The sequence below is a fragment of the Colobus angolensis genome, unplaced genomic scaffold, assembly GCF_000951035.1.
Source record: "Colobus angolensis palliatus isolate OR3802 unplaced genomic scaffold, Cang.pa_1.0 Scaffold20, whole genome shotgun sequence".
In the NCBI taxonomy this organism is placed as follows: Eukaryota; Metazoa; Chordata; class Mammalia; order Primates; family Cercopithecidae; genus Colobus; species Colobus angolensis.
Window position 1 is genome coordinate 2,043,247 of NW_012115155.1, and position 19,092 is coordinate 2,062,338.

The following is a 19,092-nucleotide window of genomic DNA, read 5'->3' on the forward strand; positions in this document are numbered from 1 at the left end:
CCGGCTAGTTTTTTTGTATTTTTTAGTAGAGACGGGGTTTCACCGTGTGAGCCAGGATGGTCTCGATCTCCTGACCTCATGATCCGCCCATCTCGGCCTCCCAAAGTGCTGGGATTACCAGATCTCCTATTTCTTCACATTGATGTTCAGGACATTCTTCTGGGCTGTCAGGGGTTGCTCCCTCAGTTCTTCAGGCTTTGACTCAAGTGTTATGTATCCAGGAGTAACTTTTATTCCTGTAACTTTTATTGCCTAGAGGGGGTTAAAAAAGAACAGTGTTAGACCCTTCCCAGCTTGGGTTTAGGGAGGGAGGGAGAGAGAGAAGGGAGAGCCTTTATCAGTACCAAATCTGCTGGGTTAAATAGAGGTGTCCCTGTTTCCTGGGGTTGGGCTTTTGCTAATTGTGCTAATTCCTGTTGGAAGTGAGCCAGAGAGGTTATATGCTTAACTAGCCCGGAGGTTTCTTGATCTAATAGAAAATCATTGGTAAGGCAAGACTTGTCTGTACAGCATCTCAAAAGGGCTAAGACCTAATTTTGAAGGAGTATTTCTTATTTGTATTAAGGCCTTAGGAAGAAGAGTGACCCAAGGAAGGTGAGTTTGTCAGGATAATTTTCTGAGGTGTCTCTTGATAATATCATTAGTTTTCTCCACTTTTCCTGAGGATTGGGTCTCCAAGCACAATGGAGATGATATGCTATGCCTAGGACTTTTGAGACCCCTGTGTAACAGCTGCCTTAAATGAGAGCCCTTTGTCACTTTGAAGGTACCTACTTAGGGGAGTTCTTTCATTAACTAACATTTTTCTTACCTCAGAGGCTTTTTCTGTGTGGCATGGAGATGCTTCTACCCAGTTAGTGAAGGCATCTACCCATACCAGCAGGTATTGAATGCCTTTTGTTTTTGGCACATTGGTGAAGTCTATCTGCCAGTCTTCCTCCGAATAACTTCCTATTCTTTGGGTTTGAGGAGGAAGGAGTTGCCTGTTCATGGATTATTTTTAAGACAGATTTCACAAGCATTAACAACTTGCTCGATTGTTTTTAGTAAGTTCTCTCGTGAAAACAATCTCTGGCACATCAGTAAGTTTTATCCTTTCCCAAGTGAAAAGCTTGATGAAGGATTTTAAGGACTTTCTATTGGCTGGAAGCTGGCAAGTGAAGTTTGCCGTCCTGTAACTGTAGCCATCCTGAGGGCTGACAAGTATCCTCGAGAAGTGGCCCATTCTGTTTCTGTAGGGGAGCCCTGAGGTTTAATTTCTCTTAGGGAGCCTTCCCAGATTCGAGGGGTTTGAAGTATGTTGATGTCTTGAGGCTTCCTTGCCACTGAGGTTGCTGCCTAATCAGCTAATCTATTTCCTTGGCTACCTCATCTGTTCCCTTTTGATGTCCCCTACAATGCATCACTGCTATTTCTCATGGAAGGAAAACTGAGGATAATAGCCTGTTAATTTTCTTGTGATATTTTATAGGAAGTCCATTGGTAATAAGAAAATGCCTTTCCTTTCAAATGGCAGCATGAGCATGGAGATGGCAGCATGAGCAAGGAGAACCAGGCAAGCATACTTGGAGTCAATGTAAATATTAACTACCTTTCCTTTGTTTAATTCAGTTACTCTTGTAAGAGCTGTTAGCTCAGCTAATTGAGTGCTTGTGCCTGGAGGGAGAGACTCTAAATGATGTCATTTAGAGTGACTACTGGTATCCTGCCTGACTGATCCCTTTTTCTACAAAAGAGCTGCCGTTTGTGAAGAGGGTCCAGTCCTGGTTCTCTAGAGAAGTTTCCCTGAGATCTTCCCTGGCTGCATAGGTCTGTACTATGACTTGTTCACAGTTATGCTCAGGTTCCCCTGTTTCCTTGGGGAGGAAGGTGGCTGTGTTTAGGCGAGAACAGGTCTTTAATTGGATGTTGGAACCCTCCAACAGCAGGGCATGATATTTAAGGGGCTCGCTAAAGGCTCCCCCTGGAGTACTGTAGTCCTGCCACATTATATGGGGTGTAAACAGTTAAATCATTTCTTAGGGCTAATTTGGATGCTTCTGGAACCAGCAGAGCTACTGAGGCAATGGCTTGGAGACATGCTGGTCATCCTTTAGCCATCAAATCAAGTTCGCTACTTAGGTAACCCACCGGCTGTTGAGCTGGTCCTCAAGCCTATGTTAAAACTCCTACAGCCATTCCCTTCCTTTCTGATACATACAGATTGAAGGCCTTCCCTACAGGAAGGCTGAGAGCTGGTGCCTTAAGCAAGGCTTGTTTTAGCTGGTCAGAGGCCTTTAGAGCTTCAGAATCCCAGGTTAAAAGATGAGTTTTAGCTCTCTGAGTTTCTTTTCTTTTCTTTTCTTTTCTTTTTTGAGACAGAATTTTGCTCTGTCACCCAGGCTGGAGTTCAGTGGCATGATCTTGGCTCAGTGCAACCTCTGCCTCCTGGGTTCAAGCAGTTCTCCTCTCTCAGTCTCCCAAGTAGCTGCTTTTCAAGCTGCTTTTCTATTAGAAAAGAAATGTGCAGGGCACGGTGGCTCATGCCTGTAATCCCAGCACTTTGGGAGGCCAAGGCGGGCGGATTGCCTGAGGTCAGGAGTTCGAGACCAGTCTGGCCAACATGGTGAAACTAAAAATACAAAGAAAATTAGCTGGGCTTGGTAGCATGTGCCTGTAATCCCAGCTACTCCGAAGACTTGAGGCAGGGGAATTGCTTGAACCAGTGGGGTGGAGATTGCAGTGAGCCAAGATTGCACCACTGCACTCCAGCCTGGGTGACAGAGTGAGACTCTGTCTCAAAAAAAAAAAAAAACAAAGAAATGTTTCGGGAGCTGCCTTTATTAAAAGAAAAAAAACCTTACCGAGGACTCCTTCCCCTAACTGCCTAAAATAATTTCTTAATAACTCCTGTAATATTTCCTAGAGCATTATTTTAGGGATGATCTGTTGGTGATAATTTCCTTAAATTTTTCTGAGAATATTATTATTTACTCTTCATTCCTATTGAGTATTTTCTGTTGACATAGAATTCTGGATTGACAGGCTTGGGTTTTGTTTGTTTGTTTAGCAATTGAAATTTTTTTATATACTTTCTGATACGGTTTAGATGTTTGTCCCCTCCAAATCTCATGTTGAAATGTGATTCCCAGTGTTGGAGGTAGAGCCCAGTAGAAGGCAATTAGATCATGGGAGCAGATCCCTCATAAATGGCTTATGACCTTGGTGATATGCGAGTTCTTACTCAGTTAGTTAACCTGAGATCCGGTTGATTCTGGGACCTCCCACCCTGGCTCTTTTACTCCTGCTCTTGCCATGTGATGTGCCTGCTTGCACTTTGCCTTCTGCCACGATTGTAAGCTTCCTACGGCCCTCAACAAAAGCTGAGCAGATGTTTGTGCTGTGCTTATACTGCTTGCAGATCCGTGAGCCAATTAAACCCCTTTTCTTTATAAGTTACCCAGTGTCAGATATTATTTACAGTGACACAAGAACAGCCTAACACATTTCCTTTTGGCCTTCTTGGTTGCAGATGAGAAATTCATTCTAATTTGAATTGTCATTACCTATTGGTAATTTCTTTTCTTTTTTTTTTTAGTTGCTTTCAAGATGTTTACTTTGTGTTTAGTTTTTAGTATTTTGATTATGATGTGTTATAAGGTAGATTTATTTTGATTCATTTTGTTTGGGGTTCACTTGGATTCTTGAATGTGCGTTTTTGTTTTTGCCAAATTTGTAAACATTTTATTTTTACAATAAAACGTGAAATGAATGCTACTTCATTTTTTCTTGTCCCACAGGTTGCTGACAGTCTGGTTGTTGTCATCCTTTTATTTTTTCAGTCTGTTTTTTCTGTTGTTCTTTTTCTTTTCTTTTTTTTTTTTTTTTTTTTTGAGATGGAGTCTTGCTCTGTCGCCCAGGCTGGAGGACAGTGGTGCCATCTCCGACTCCCAGGTTCAAGCGATTCTCCTGCCTCACCCTCCCGGGTAGCTGGGACTACAGGCATGTTCCACCATGCCCGGCTAATTTTTTTTTTTTTTTTTTTTTTTTTTAAGTAGAGACAGGGTTTCACCATATTAGCCAGGATGGTCTTGATCTCCTGACCTGTAATCCACCTGCTGGGATTACAGGCGTGAGCCACCTGGCCCTTTTCAGTGTTGTTCTTATTGACTAATTTCTATTGTTTTTTCTTCAGGTTCATTGATCATTTTTTTTCTGTCTTATCTTTATTCTTCTGTTGAGCCCATCTAATACGTTTTTATTTGTTACTGTATTTTTCAGTTATATAATTTGCATTTGGTTCTTTTATATCTTCTCTTTCTTTGCTGAAATAATCTTTGTTTTTTTCTAATTTTCTTTTTAACGACATTCATAATGGTTGCTTCCATTGAAACTTTTTTTCTGATGACTGCTTCCAAATCTTTGTCAGATAATTCCAACATCTGATTCATTTTGGTGTTGACATCTGTTGATTGTGTTTTCTTATTCTAGTTGAGATTTTCCTAGCTCTTGTTATAATGAATGATTTTAGATAGTATCTCAGACATTTGACACATTTTGTTATGAGATTTTGGATCATATTTAATTGTCTTCTTAGTAGGGAGTCACCTTGGTAGTGTACAGGTCTTAGCCTGCTTTTTAAATTTTGGTCAGTTTCAAATGTAGTTAGTTCATTGTTAAGTGTCCTATCCAGGATTACACTTCAAGATTTAACTATCCCTTTTTCCATCTACCTTTTCTCTCAAATCTTCTTCCTCCTGTCTGTTTGGGAGACACCAGTTGCTACAGCAATGCGATGATAGCTGTGGAAGTCCAGGCTTTCTCCTCAGCTTTTCCTAATACCCACTCAATAAGGGAAGCCTAATACCTCCTGCTACCAGTAAGCCTAAATGAAAGTTCAGGATATGTTTTCTGCTTCTGCTTTACACCACCCTAGAGGAGATATTAAGAAGTACTACTCAGTACTGTTTGGAAGTGGGTAGAAGTTCAGGCTTTTCACTTGCTGCCTGCTCAAACCAGGTGGCACATGAAACTAGGCTTCTCATTTGATTTCCATGGACACTAGTAGAGAAGGGCCCGTTTTTTTCCCATTGGGTTTGGCATTGTCAGGTTTCTGTGCTGCCATGTACCCTTTTCTGGTCCTTTTCCTAGAGAAAGCAGGCTTTTCTTGGGCTCTTTCATCAGCACCTATTGGCATTTCTGGGTTACAGAATTCTGCAGTACCCAGTCTGTGATATATAGGAAGTGAAAGAAAACCCAAGGTATAGAGCCCAGAAATAAATCTGTACATTCAGTGGAGGAAAGAATAGTTTCTTCAACCAAAGGTACACTGGACTCACCTTAGTAGCTTTTTAAAAAGATTAATGCTTGGTCTCTTCCCCAGACAAATATAATCAGAGTGAGAGACATGTCAGGGAGGTAGACTGCATCAGTCTATAAAACATTTGCAGGCAATTTGAATGGGAGCCAACATGGAGAAGCGCTGTTTGAAGCACATACTTCCCACGATTGTTGAGTTTTTTTCAGATAGCCATTTGACCCAATTCTGGCCAATAAAAGTCTTTGTACGGTGACTTTTACAAGGGAGCTTGTTCTTTTGAACATTGTCACGTGTGGATATGAATCTTGGAATTGCCGTGAGCATCTTGCTAAAGGCTCACAAATATAGCCAACACTTGGAATGCAGATGAGAATGATGGAAAGAAACCTAGTCTTGATGTCCCTTGACTGCCAAATTAGCTTGCTCTGGAATCTTTTGTGCCTCTATACTTTCCATTATATGAAAAAAATGTGTCCTTATAGTTTCAGCTGTAAGTTTGAATTCTGACTGGTATCTGAAAGTTTCTAAACTGCTATAGCTAATGAGAAGAAAAACTAGTGGTAAAATATATCACTGTTCTCTACCATGTCCATTTTCTGTTACTGTAGCAGAATACCTGAGACTGGGTAATTTATTTTAAAAAAAGGTTTATTGGCTAGGCGCGGTGGCTCACGCCTATAATCCCAGCACTTTGGGAGGCTGAGGCGGGCAGATCATCTAAGGTCAGGAGTTCGAGACCAGCCTGACCAATATGATGAAACCCTTTCTCTACTAAAAATACAAAAATTAGCTGGGTGTAATGGCATGCACCTATAATCCCAGCTACTCAGGAGACTGAGACAGGAGAATCGCTTGAACCCGGGAGGCGGAGGTTGCAGTGAGCCAAGGTCAGATTGTGCCATTGCACTCCAGCCTGGGCAACAAGAGCGAAACTACTTCTCAGGAAAAAAAAAGAGGTTTATTTTGGCTGGGAAATCAAATCCAAGATCAGACTGCCACATCTGGTCGGTCCTGAGGGTTGCATGCTGTGTCATAACATGGCAGAGAAGCAGAAGGGGAAGTGGGTACATGTAAAAGGGACAGAACCCCAGGAGCAGCCTCACTTTATACCAACTCACTTGTGGTAATTAATCTAGTACTGTGATAGTGAGAACTTACTTGCTCCCTTGAGAATTAACCTTGTCTCTGGAAAGCGACATTAATCCCTCTAAATGACCTAATCACCTCTTAAAGGTCTTGTCTCTCAGAACCACCATACCAGGGACCAAATTTTCAACACGTGAATTCTAGGGGACAAACTCAAACCATTGAGCATGTTTTTCTAATCTATGTCATATATAAATGTAACAAGAATAAGCTTCTCTAGTGAATTTATTGATAGGTATAGAAGTTTCCTCCAGTATTAGATTTTGTTTGCTACTTATGTTAAGATGCCAGAGTAGTTGATATTGTTATTGCTTGTTTTGTCAAATTACTTTCCCAACAGCTATCTTTCTACCATGTTAGCAGCAATAAGTATTTCTTGTCTTTATTTTTTATCATTTGATTTTATTTTGGGGATTGTTGTTTGCCCATGGCATGTCATTATAATTTCGCAGTTTCTTTTTTAATTTTAACTGAACATGTTGATCATTTGTCTGTTTTTACTCACTAGTTATATTTTTTGATGGGGAGGATTATCTAATCATATCTTTTGTACCACAATGTAACATCTTTGGAATTTGGGGAAGTTGTAGTTACTTCCCCAAAGATTAGTAGTACTAATTCTACATGATAGAATTAGTATGAGGTTAAAATGAGATAGTTTTCTAAAGTTCTCTGAGTACTTTGGCAATGAAAATATTAGCAATCCTTTATCAATTAGCTATGAATAATTGTTACCATCTTTGTTTCCCCTTTTATGGCATTATTTATTTTAATACAAAATTATATTTTAAGTAATATTTAGCCAAATATGTCACTTTCCAGTCACAATTTAAATATAAGAATAAAAGGCATAACAAAATGATATAGATATATACATGAGTTGATGCGGCAATAATATGAACTAACAGGCCGGGCACGGTGGCTCAAGCCTGTAATCCCAGCATTTTGGGAGGCCGAGACGGGCGGATCACGAGGTCAGGAGATCGAGACCATCCTGGCTAACACGGTGAAACCCCGTCTCTACTAAAACTACAAAAACTAGCCGGGCGAGTTGGCGGGCGCCTGTAGTCCCAGCTACTCAGGAGGCTGAGGCAGGAGAATGGCGTAAACCCAGGAGGCGGAGCTTGCAGTGAGCTGAGATCCGGCCACTGCACTCCAGTCCGGGCGACAGAGCGAGACTCCGCCTCAAAAAAAAAAAAAAATATGAACTAACAAAAATACCATGATAGCCTGAAAGTGGAAAGTATTTTCAATAAAATGTTTCTTTATATTTTCATAGTATATGCTCTTTAAACCACTTTGCCTAAGGTCAGGTTGTTTTCTAAAAGTACTATGTCACATGGGAAGTCTTCTTTCTCAACCAAGTCATTGGTATGGAAACAATTACCAAGTTAACCCATTTATGTCTAGTGCTCCATTATAGGCATGCTAAGCTCCTGGGAGTTATTTATGTCCTACTGTTCAAGGTCATTGCCGAGGCCTGATTTTTCGCACAAAAAAAGTTTGCTACCTCTGGCATAAATGGGTTAATATATGAGGACAAAAGTCGACCAGGTTAAAAAATGTGAAGTGTGTAACCTATCAAAGTTGATTTCATTCAATTTTTTTTTCCAGAAACATGATCAGGGGCAAGTCTTGTTGGATATAGTCTTCAAGCATCTTGATTTGACTGAGCAGGACTATTTTGGTTTACAGTTGGCTGATGATTCCACAGATAACCCAGTAAGTTTAAGATTTTGTCTTTCATTTTTATTTAGTTTTTCCTCTCAGTTTAGTATAGAAAGTCCTTTCTGATTTACAATGTTCACTGATTTGATGAGATTTTTTTTTTTTACTTGACTTAAATAGAGGTAATTCTTTTTCTTTTGTTCCTCTTTTCTTGACGTTTTAATCTTTCAGAAGTTACTAGCTTTAAGGCTTTCATGATTATGTCAGGTAATGTCACTTTCATTGATTATGTGTCTCAGACAACTAAAAAGTAAGTCCAATTTATGCCTGTTGACTGAAAGAGAGGAAATTGGGCATAAAGGTTAAAATACCTTCAGATGTATATAGTCTGCACTAAAGTAAAATTAGTTTTTTTATTGTATTTGTAGAGAGCTATTTCTAATAAAAATTCTTAATTTATTCAATGTCAAATTTCCAAATTTCATCAGAGACCCTCACAAATAAGATAGAGATTAAATTTCAGAGCTGTACAATTATTTGGCATTAAACTCCTTGGATTTTTACTTATTCTTCAGTAATTGCAGTTGTGGTTCTTTTAATTAGAAAGATCACATCATAGAAATAGAAGATAGCATGTGAATAGTAGAAATGTTTACTTTGACAATTAAGCATTATAAAATGCACTAAAGGATATATCTTACTCTGAACCTAGATAAAGGGTATACAAGCAAATTCTGATTGAATTCTTTGTAAATTTATGTGCTTACACAGTGAGGGACTTCTACAATGAAGTATATTCTTTTGATTAGTGTAACAGGATCTCCATTTTGAAGGGAATATTTCGTATACTTTTAGAAAAATTAGGAGGCTGAAGAAATGGTTCTGAATTAATGTTTCAGAAATCTGTTTATAAGGCTATATTAATAGAAGGGCTATAGAAAATACAAGTAATATTTATGAGAAAAGTTGGTTTGTTTTTTTTCTTCCTCTCTCTCGTGGTTGGGATCTTCGTTCTCTGAATGAATAGCTAGTGGGAATTATATATGAAACGTTAAATACTACCACTTACTTTCTTGACATCATTTACTGATTTTGTACCACAAACCAGCCATGGAAAAATATGAGGATGGCACAAAGAAAAACAAACCAAGGGCCAGCTAGTCTCAGAGAAAATAAATGCTTTTATACCGAACTAAAATTAAAATAAACTTTCCTCATACTTTGATGCCTTCACTAGACGACCTGAGCTTCTTCAGGGGCCTAGTTATACTGTTGTTTCCTGATAAATAAACCCATGTAAAAATGGAAGTGAGTAGAAATATCAATAATACAACCTTTCCCAGGTTGAACCTAAAATAATCAAAAGGGTCAGAATGTAGTTTAAAGAGTTTATTCAAGTGCAAAGGTTGAGGACCTCAGCCCAGGGTATACTTGCAAGTTGCCTTGGAGAGTGCTCTGGAGAACATAAGAAAGGTTTGAGTTTTTAAAGAATAAACAGGATCAATCAGGAGAACGAGTAAGTGCAAAAGTTGTTCTTCAGGAATTCTCATTGATTTACAGAAATAACATTGGTTAGTGATTGGCTATACATGGTTGAACTATAGGGTGTATAACATTTTACGGCTACTTGGCTTCAGTCTACAGCCCACATAGCAAGTAGCTTCAAGAGGTAATTATGTCGCTGAAAGGAGAGTGAGATGTGACTGCTGTTACTTTTTAAATGCCTTTCTTGTCCTGATCATTTAAAGGTGCTCACATTGCTCAGATAAAAGGTTTATTCCCTTTCTTACCAGAAAGGCAAATTGTGAGCCAAGCAAATACCTAAAAGTTGACTGTTACACCTCATTAAGTATACCTCATGGAGAGAAAAAATAGATAACTCTTAGATCTTGCTGACCCTCGTAAGTCAGATCCTCTAGCTATAGGCTGGCATTAGATTGATGGGGTAAGTGACAAGATGACAAAGAGGAAGAGACCAGCGACTCACCACTGTAGTCACTACCATAAGTATGAAAACCATCCTTTTCAGGAAGCACTCCAGAAGGATTAATATTGAGATCATGTATACTACAAGAGATAAAAATTCTGTCACATAAATTTGTGTACAAAAAGACATATCGTATACAAAAAGATGTAGAGCTAATTACACCAGAATGAATGTAGGGAAAAAGGTATTTGTAGCTAGGTTGATCTTTTTGCTATCTCTTACTTTTTCTTTCTTTGTCTTTTCTATCTTGAGTATTCCTTCTCAAATAAGATACGATTCCAGGTTCCAAGAGTCCAGTTGTTTATGATTCAAAGAAATTCTTCCAGAAAAGTTAGAATCAGAATTTTAAAGGCCCAAAAGAGGCTTTAGAGATTATCTAGCCTCACACTCTAATTTTTCATAAGACATCATCCCAAGCCAAAGCTACTTCCTGGCATTAGTGAAACTAGGACCTGGATCTCCTAACTCCCCTTGCTAGTCTTGTCTGCTGCACTGCAGTTTCATTATTTAAATATTTGGAAGAACTTTTGAGATGCCAAAATGTGTGCACAGAAGGACCTTTAGAGCACAAATCTTATAAATAGTGTCCCATTTCTAGTTGTCAAGAGCACAAATCTTATAAGTAGCGTTCCAATTCTAGTTGTCAGTGTGAATTAAGGCTTTGAGGATAATTAACGGACTGAAGGAAAAAGATGCTATGCTTCAAGAGAAAGGAGTAGGGGAGTATCATTTATAAAACATCTGTGAATTTGTTAATCAACTAAATGTTTTGCTTATAATATTCCATTTTATTCTCACAATACTTTCCTCACTTATGATGAAAGTATCATTAAAACCATTTTAAAAATGAAAAACTAATGCTTATGAAAGTCAATTAATTTGTTTAATGTCATGCAAACTACTGAAGTAGCTGAGAAAGAACTTGAACTCAGATCTAACTTCAAAGCCTGTACTCTCTACCACATGATGTTGCTTCCCAAGTGATGATAATATGGATGCATAGGATTTACAAAGTAAATGAACATATTAAGGAGAGGAGGTAACCATATAATAAAATTACTATCAGTAATCAAAAGGAATTTGACAAGATTCTACTAGAATTAATTCTCACCTATCTTTAGCTCAGAGTTTTTAAATCTTAAAACTTATGTATGTTACATATACATATGCACATGTATCTATATATTATGTATATATTTATGCATATTTTTATATATTAGTTTTAAAGAATTAGAACTACTATTGCCTTAGACATTGAAATTAATGTAATTGGGTTTATAATTGATAAACGTAAAAGGCACTTAGCATGTTTTTTTTTCTCGTAAGTATTAAATAACAAATACAGAATAATAGCTGACTGTCTTTCCCTTTAGAATCTTCCTTGGTAATAAGTTCCAGTGCAACAAAGAAAATTACTTAAAGCTTTGACTTTTCAGAATTTCTCATGCTTTAATTTAAGACCTGTTTATCACAATTTTAGCTTTTAGCATAATATCTTGTTGTAGTAGTAATATTCAGTAAATGTATGTTGAATTAATGAGGAAAATAATATTGTGGTTATAATTCATTATGCATTATTTCTTTAATTTTATGAGCAGTTAAAGGTGGCTTTTTCTTAGTGGTCTTTATCAGCATGCTGTTTAACAGAGCCTTGAGATTATATTATTCCTGTGCATTTACTGTTACTTTCCTTATTAAATTGAATTATACTGCTCTTAAGTAGGATAGAGGGTAGATTATTAATTATTGTTGGCCTGATCTTTGTGCAAGTTCAGTCTTCTGGAATTTTTGTTGGATTATGATATTTTACTGGTTTACCCCTCTTTGCATAGCTCCTAACCCCATGGTTTTCAGACTGCAGCTTGCATGAGAAACAACTGGAAGGCTTCTTAAAATACAGATTTCTGGGACCTATGCCTAGAGATTTCTGAATCAGAAGGTCTGCTGTGGAACTCAATAAATTACTTTCAAATAAGTTCCCTTGTGTCACTAATGCTGCTTGTCCAAGGAACCATATTATGAAAATCACTACTCTAATGCAGTATACTGTTAATTAACACTACTAAATTATGACATAATTTATTTGGTATAATTTTATTTACCTTTTTAATATTTCTTTTACATAACTCAATTCTTACATTATTTATCACGTTAGGTTTCAGTAAATATGGGAAAAGTCACATAGAGGCTGACCATTATTTCAGCAAGCCATGTTTTAGTACATGGTTTATTTTATATATTTCACTATTTCTTTCTTATCTGTTCATATGTTTCTACTGTAATATCTTAATTCAAGCTCTTATTTACCTATTGTGTAATCCTCTTTGGTAGCCTGCTAACTGGTATTTTTTGCTTCTTGTCTCTTTTAACTCTTGTATTTTGAGAGGGAATGGCAGAGAGACCTGGGGTACACCGAAGTGTTTAAGAAAGAAGCAGGAGCATATGCAGAGATCAAGAGTGAAGAAACAGGAATGCTGAATTTGAAGAACTGGAAAAAAGTTTTAGTATTAAACTTTTATTTAATAAAAGGAGAAGGGGTAAAAGATGAGGTTTGAGCAGTACGTGATATCATAAAATGCCTTTTAATCCATGATAAAATCAAACATGAATTTTTTTATATGACTAAACATAAGACTTGTGTTTTACACATATCCCTTTGGTTATAGTGTAGCCAGTAACTAATAGACAGTTGGGAGATTGTTGGAATAAAGAAATTACTAAGAAAGTAGTGGTTGGCTGTGGGGAATGAAGAAAAAAAGGTAAGTGCTAGAGATAATTCAGTTAGGAGATAAAGTCAACAGGACTGGCTGATTTGATTCAGATAGAATGAGTTCATGAGGAAAAGGGGTAAATCAAGGTTACTACTTCAGATTCTGTTTTTGGCAACTTGGTAAATAGAAAAAACATGCAAATAGTATTGTTGGTTTTTTCATTTCAAAATGTTTATTTCTAGCATATAGAAATACAGTTAAGTTTGTGTATTGATTTTGTATTCTATACTCTTCCTGAGCTCACTTAATTCTAGTAGCTTTTTGTAAATTCTATAGAATTTTCTACATAGATTATCATGCAGATATATGGTAAATTACATTGATTTTCAATTTTTAAACCAACTTTGTGTTTCTAGGATAAACCCCAAGATGACTGATTGTATATTAACCTTGTATTTTGAGACCTTGCTAATACACATTACTGTTAGTAGTTTCTTTCATTGATTCCTTAGGATTTTCTGTGTAAATAATCATGTCTTTTGCAAACAGGGACAGTTTTGCTTCCTCCTTACCAGTCTTTATCCTTTCTGTTTTTCTCATTTTTTGATTTGTTATTGCACTGGCCGAAGCCACTAGGGCAAAGATGAATAGAAGTGATAGGAGCAGACTACCTTTTCTTGTTCCCGATCTTAGAGGAAAATACTGAAAACACTATTTCCCCATCAAGTACACTGTTTAGTTTTTTCACTAAATCAATGTAACTGGGGCATAGATTACAGAGAATAAGATTCAGCAACCATTCATAATGAAAACTCAACAGAACTTGGAAAAGAAAGGAAAGTTTTTACTGTGACAAAGGACGTTTAATATTTAAAGATGCATCCAGGATATGCAAAGTAAAACCACAATGAAGTAGTACTTCCACTAGAAGTAGTATATCCACTAGAATAGTTAAAATTAAAAATTATTTCAATACCAAGTGTTGACAAGGATGTGGAACAACTGATAAAATTGCTTGTGGCAATTTAAAATGATACAACCACTTTTTGAAAAATAGTTGGAAGTTTTCTTGTAAAATTAAACATAGGTTTAATATATACCACTGAGAAATCCCACTTTCAGTTGTTTATCCAAGAGAAACGAAAACATGTCACGTAAAGCCTTGTATACAAATGTTCATAGTAGTTTTATTCATAATAGCCCAAATGTGAATTAACTTTAATGTCCATCAATAAACAAAGGGATGAAAAATAACTGCTGTGTATCTATAGAGTAGAACACTATATGATTCCATTTATATTAACTTACAGAACAAGCTAAACTGACACATAGTGACCAAAAGCAGATCAGTAGTTGCCTAGGGTTTGGTGGACTGATTGCAAAGAAGCAGAGGAAATACTTCAGAATAGAAATTATCTTGATTGTGGATGGTGATGGTTACCTGGCTGTATGCATTTGTCACAATTTAAACTGCATATTGCAAATAGGTACAGTTAACCTGGCTGGACTCAGAGTCTGTATTCTGTGTCCAATTTGGGAGGAGTATCTCTACTTATTTCTTAAAGGTTCCAACTCCTCCTCTTTCTTGTGACTCTGGAATCTAACTATACATGCATAGTTCAGCTGTCAGCCAGAGCTAACCCTAACCCTAACCCTAACCCTAACCCTAACCCTAACCCTAACCCTAACCCTAACCAGAATGAACAGTGGTTCATTGTTGGTTCATAGCCAGAGTTTGAGGCTAATCCTCTTTCTGAGTTCTCCTTTTCAGAATTTCCTCCCAATTTTCTGTCTTTTTTTTTTTTTGCTCCATTCCTAAACTCTGTCCTCTGACACCTCAAGTCAGTAAGGATGTCCTCTGCCTGTGTAGGATTTGAACTTGCCCCAGGCAAAGATTGCTAATATGTATGTCAGCCCTTGCAGTGTTTCTGTTTTTTCGAGAGTAGATTTTCCTCCTCTTTTTGCCTACTTTTGGTTGCTTTCCAATGTCAGATAGTACACTCATGAACACACAGAGAATAAAAATTAATGCCATCAACAGACAAGAAATTTTCAAGATTTTTTAAAAGATTGAATGTTGACATTCAGTGTTGATAGGATTGGTGGAAGAGTCAAACCAGAGGAAAACTTACCAACAAGGTGTTGAAGAGGAGAGATTTCTGGGTAATGTAGTACGGGTATCAAAGTGGTTAACTGAGAAACTAATTGAGGCCACTTGGCCTCGTCTTTTCCCCTTTTCTAATTGAACAGAGGGCAACAGATATAGTTCCCTGTGGAATAAAGCTGTGTGTTAGGGTATGGTTGTTGGGGGAAGAACTCATTTTTCTTTAGCAATATGATTATCCACCTCGAAAGCTCAAATGAATCATTTGGAAAACTATTATAGCTAGTAAGATTTAGAGCTCCACAAACAAATATCAGTACCTTTTTATATACCATTTAGGAGACATACTCCAACAAAATAGCAAATCACATTTTTTAAAAAACCTGTCTTCATTAAACATCTAGGAATAAACCTTAGCAGGAGTGTCAAGAGCCATATGAAGAAAATATAGAACTTTGCAGGAAGATATAATAGAAATTATGAATAAATGGAGATATACCATGCTTACGATGAGGAATGCTCAGTATTGTAAAAGATCTCAGCACTATTTCAGTTTCATTGGTAGAACCAGTGGTATTGCTGGTTAGAATCTGAATGGAATTTTTGGGGAGAAGATTTGACAATAGGATCCTCAACTTCCTCAGGAAGAGAATCTGGATAAACTTAGCCAGATATATAAAATATAATCACCTTGTCCTAACAGATATAAAAATGTATTATGATGACATAGTACTTAAAATAGTATGTTCTTAGTATGGATATAAGCCAATGGGGTAGAAGAAACAGCCCAAGTATCAATTTTTGTCTGTATGAAAACATAGTTTATTATAATGATGGTATTCAAGATAGGTATTAGAACAATTGGTTAAAGATGGGAAAATATGTATTTAGATTCCTAATAGATACTATATATAAAAATAAATTCCAATGTAAATTTAAATGTAAAACAATAGTATAAAAATGGGTAAGAGTTGGAAACATTTTTAATAATAATTGTTTATTATGATCATCCTAGGCAACAATAGTTCATGCATTTGTAAAGGAAATGTTGACAGATTTCACTGCATAACATTTAGAATATACACTGAGGACAGAATATCAACTCGAGGGAAATACTTGCAACTTATGTAACATAATATTAAAATCTAGAAGAGCTTCTACAAATAATGAATAAAAGTCAGATAACCCAATAGAAAAATGGGAAGATAGCATGAACAGAAAAAAAGTAACTATTAATGACAAACGTGACAAGATATTCAGCTTCACTAGTTAATCACAGAGATGCAAATTACAATGATAACACTCTTTGCATACTAGATTAGCAAAAATACAGATTCACACTACCTGTTCTGGCAAAGGCTAAGGGGAAATGTGCATTCTCAGGATACTTGGTTAGAGTATAAAGTGAAGAAGTGTTTTTGGAAGGCAGATGGCAGCATATATCAAAATTAAAAATTTATTGTATGGAAGAATTTCTCTTGCAACACTATTTTTAATAGGAAATAGTAATGGAAAAACCTGAAACCCTCATAAGAGAATAGTTGAATAAAGTATGTGACATTGCTGGGCATGGTGATGCATGCCTGTAGTCCCAGCTACTGGGGAGGCTGAGGCAGGAGAACCACTTGAGCGCAGGATTTCTGGACTGTAATGCACTATGCTGATTGGGTGTCTGCACTAAGTTCAGCATATATATATAATTATTAAATGCTTATATGCAGGTGCACCACAGCATTGCAAGGTATACTTACTGGTAGTGAACAGAGGCTACCTCTTTGGATGAGAGAGTAGAATTGGAAGAGCCATAATAAAGGACTTTTATGTGTTTTTTTGCTGTGTGTGTGAGAGAGAGAAAAAAAAACTTGAATGTTTTATATTGATACTTTTTTTAATAAAAAATTTATTATAGAAAACAAAAAGGTAAACGATCATTCATCTAAACTTGACTATGCTTCCAAATCCCTTGGGAAACATAAAAAAATTGCCGACACCCTATGCCTAGAGATTCATGGTTAGTTGGTCTATTCACTTAAATATCTGAAGAAAGTCCCTATGCGAGTCTGGTACTCTTTGACCATCATTCATAGTCACCCATTTGGTTAAGTCACCTGGTTTTTATAATAAAATAATAAAAGACTTGAGAGGTAAAAGGGGAGCTGTAGTGGGAACGTATTCACGCGAGGATTTATCCAGCCTCACTAGTTCTCCAGCGTTGTTTTTGTTTTAATTTTATGTATTAAATTTTGTTTTATTTTTATTTAGCCATTGTTTTTGTTATAATTTTATTTTATTTAGCATAGTGAAAGGTAAAGTTGGGATCAAATCCAAGTTTTCCACATCTTTTCTTTCTACTGTTTTACTAAGCCCTATGTTTTTTACTGGATCTAGTGACTCTCCAGAATTACTTTATTTGGGAGATGTTCTTCCTCCCAAGTTTCTAACTTGATTTCTAGTGAGAAATAGGATTGATTTATAAGAGAAACAAAAGGTTAATATCACAATGTATACAGCTGCCATTAAGATGAGTAATGGCAGGTATTACTGCTAAAGATTTCTAAAAATGGATAGAAAATGGAGTATTTTCAGATGAAATATGCAATACTTGATCTTTGCTATCTTGGGCATAAATACATTCTGTGCCTGAAATATCTCACCTTTACTTTAACTCACATCCTTCATTCCCTTCACATCCTTTACCCTATACCCCTCTACCTTCACTTTTTTTAAGACTTAGAGTAAAAGTCACTTTCCCTGTCAAGCCTTTCCTGACTACCACTACTCCCCAGGCATAATTTGTCTCTTTCTTTTTTATCTGTAGCAGTGGTGATACTTTCTTGAGCTGATGTATTTATTACCAGTTTTTGAGGATAGGAACTATGTTTTGATCTTATATCACCCCAGTACCTGGCACAGTGCCTTATAGAAAGTAGGCTTCACATAATGAATGAGTTAAGGGAAAAAAATACACATCTAAAACTTGATACTGTGGAAAAGAATGTAAGCTAGAATTTAATCTCCAAAGTGATACTGAAACAGATGAAATAAATATATGGCTGTAATTTGTCCAAATTATATTTTCTTTAAGACCAAGGCTGTTTACAATAGCAACCCTGAACAGTTTGGAGTTCAATTACTTGTTTTATTGATTGAAACATGGTCTTGCTCTGTCACCCAGACTGGAGTGCAGTGTGCAATGGTGCGATCATGGCTCACAGCAGCCTCAACCTCTCAGGCTGAACCTCAACCTCCTAGCTTCCCACGTCAGCCTCCCGAGTAACCAGGACTATAGGCATGTACCACCACACCTGGCTAATTTTTTGTTTATTTATTTTATTTTTTTTTTTGTAGAGACAAGGTCTTACCATGTATCTTTCCCCTAATTTGCATAAAGATACAGATGTACAAACAGAAGAAGCTCACTGAACTCCAAGTACAGTGAAAGTGGTCGAAAGCCAGACTTTTGAAAGCAGCAAGAGAAAGAGAAAAGTGACTTGTTACATACAAGTGCACCTCAATAAAATAATCAGTGGATTTCTTAGTAGAAACCTTGCAGATCTCAAATGTAGAAATTTTATTACTACGTTTTGGCAGATAGAAAAATTAACTTTGTTATATGAAGCAGTATATAACAAGAGATTCTTCCCAGGGAAAAGAATGGGAAATTGGCTTTGAAAAGATTAGAAACTATGAGCCATCAGGTAACCGATTAGCAATGTCTAATCGCTTTGAAAGGTTTGAAAAGATTAGAAACAGAGCTCCATCCTTAAATAGATACTCCTTCATGAATGGAGTTGATGATGTAGTGCCATCTCTTATTAGCTATTAGTATTAACTAGATAGTTATAGTTTCTAATAAAATATTACATTTAAAATTCATATCTATTTCATTGCAGACAGTTCAGCTTTTCTCAGATGTAGCACAGTAATCCAGTTAGTACAGCAGTTCTTGGCACAGAAAATGCTGTCTGGAACTATAGGTGGTGATATAACCCCAGTGCCCATTTATGTAAGAACAAAATTAAGGGTTTGTAACATGTGTTTTCAAGATGTATTAAAACAGTTACTGTAAGCAGTTCTGCTCCCAGATACATATTGAAGAGACTTGAAAATGTATGTTCACACAAAAATTTATACACAGATGTTCATGGCAACATTATTCATAATAGCTAAAATATGG

The 19,092-nt window shown here is 36.6% G+C and overlaps 1 protein-coding gene across 2 annotated transcripts in view; it reads left to right on the plus strand.

The window, feature by feature from the left end:
• The window catches only part of PTPN4 (protein tyrosine phosphatase, non-receptor type 4 (megakaryocyte)), a 230,060-nt gene that overhangs the window by 109,052 nt on the left and 101,916 nt on the right, over window positions 1-19,092 (plus strand). For both annotated transcript variants that reach the window (XM_011941633.1, XM_011941634.1), the window contains one exon: window positions 8,060-8,167. In XM_011941633.1, coding sequence (XP_011797023.1) covers window positions 8,060-8,167 — 108 coding nt within the window. The remainder of the gene's footprint in view (window positions 1-8,059; window positions 8,168-19,092) is intronic.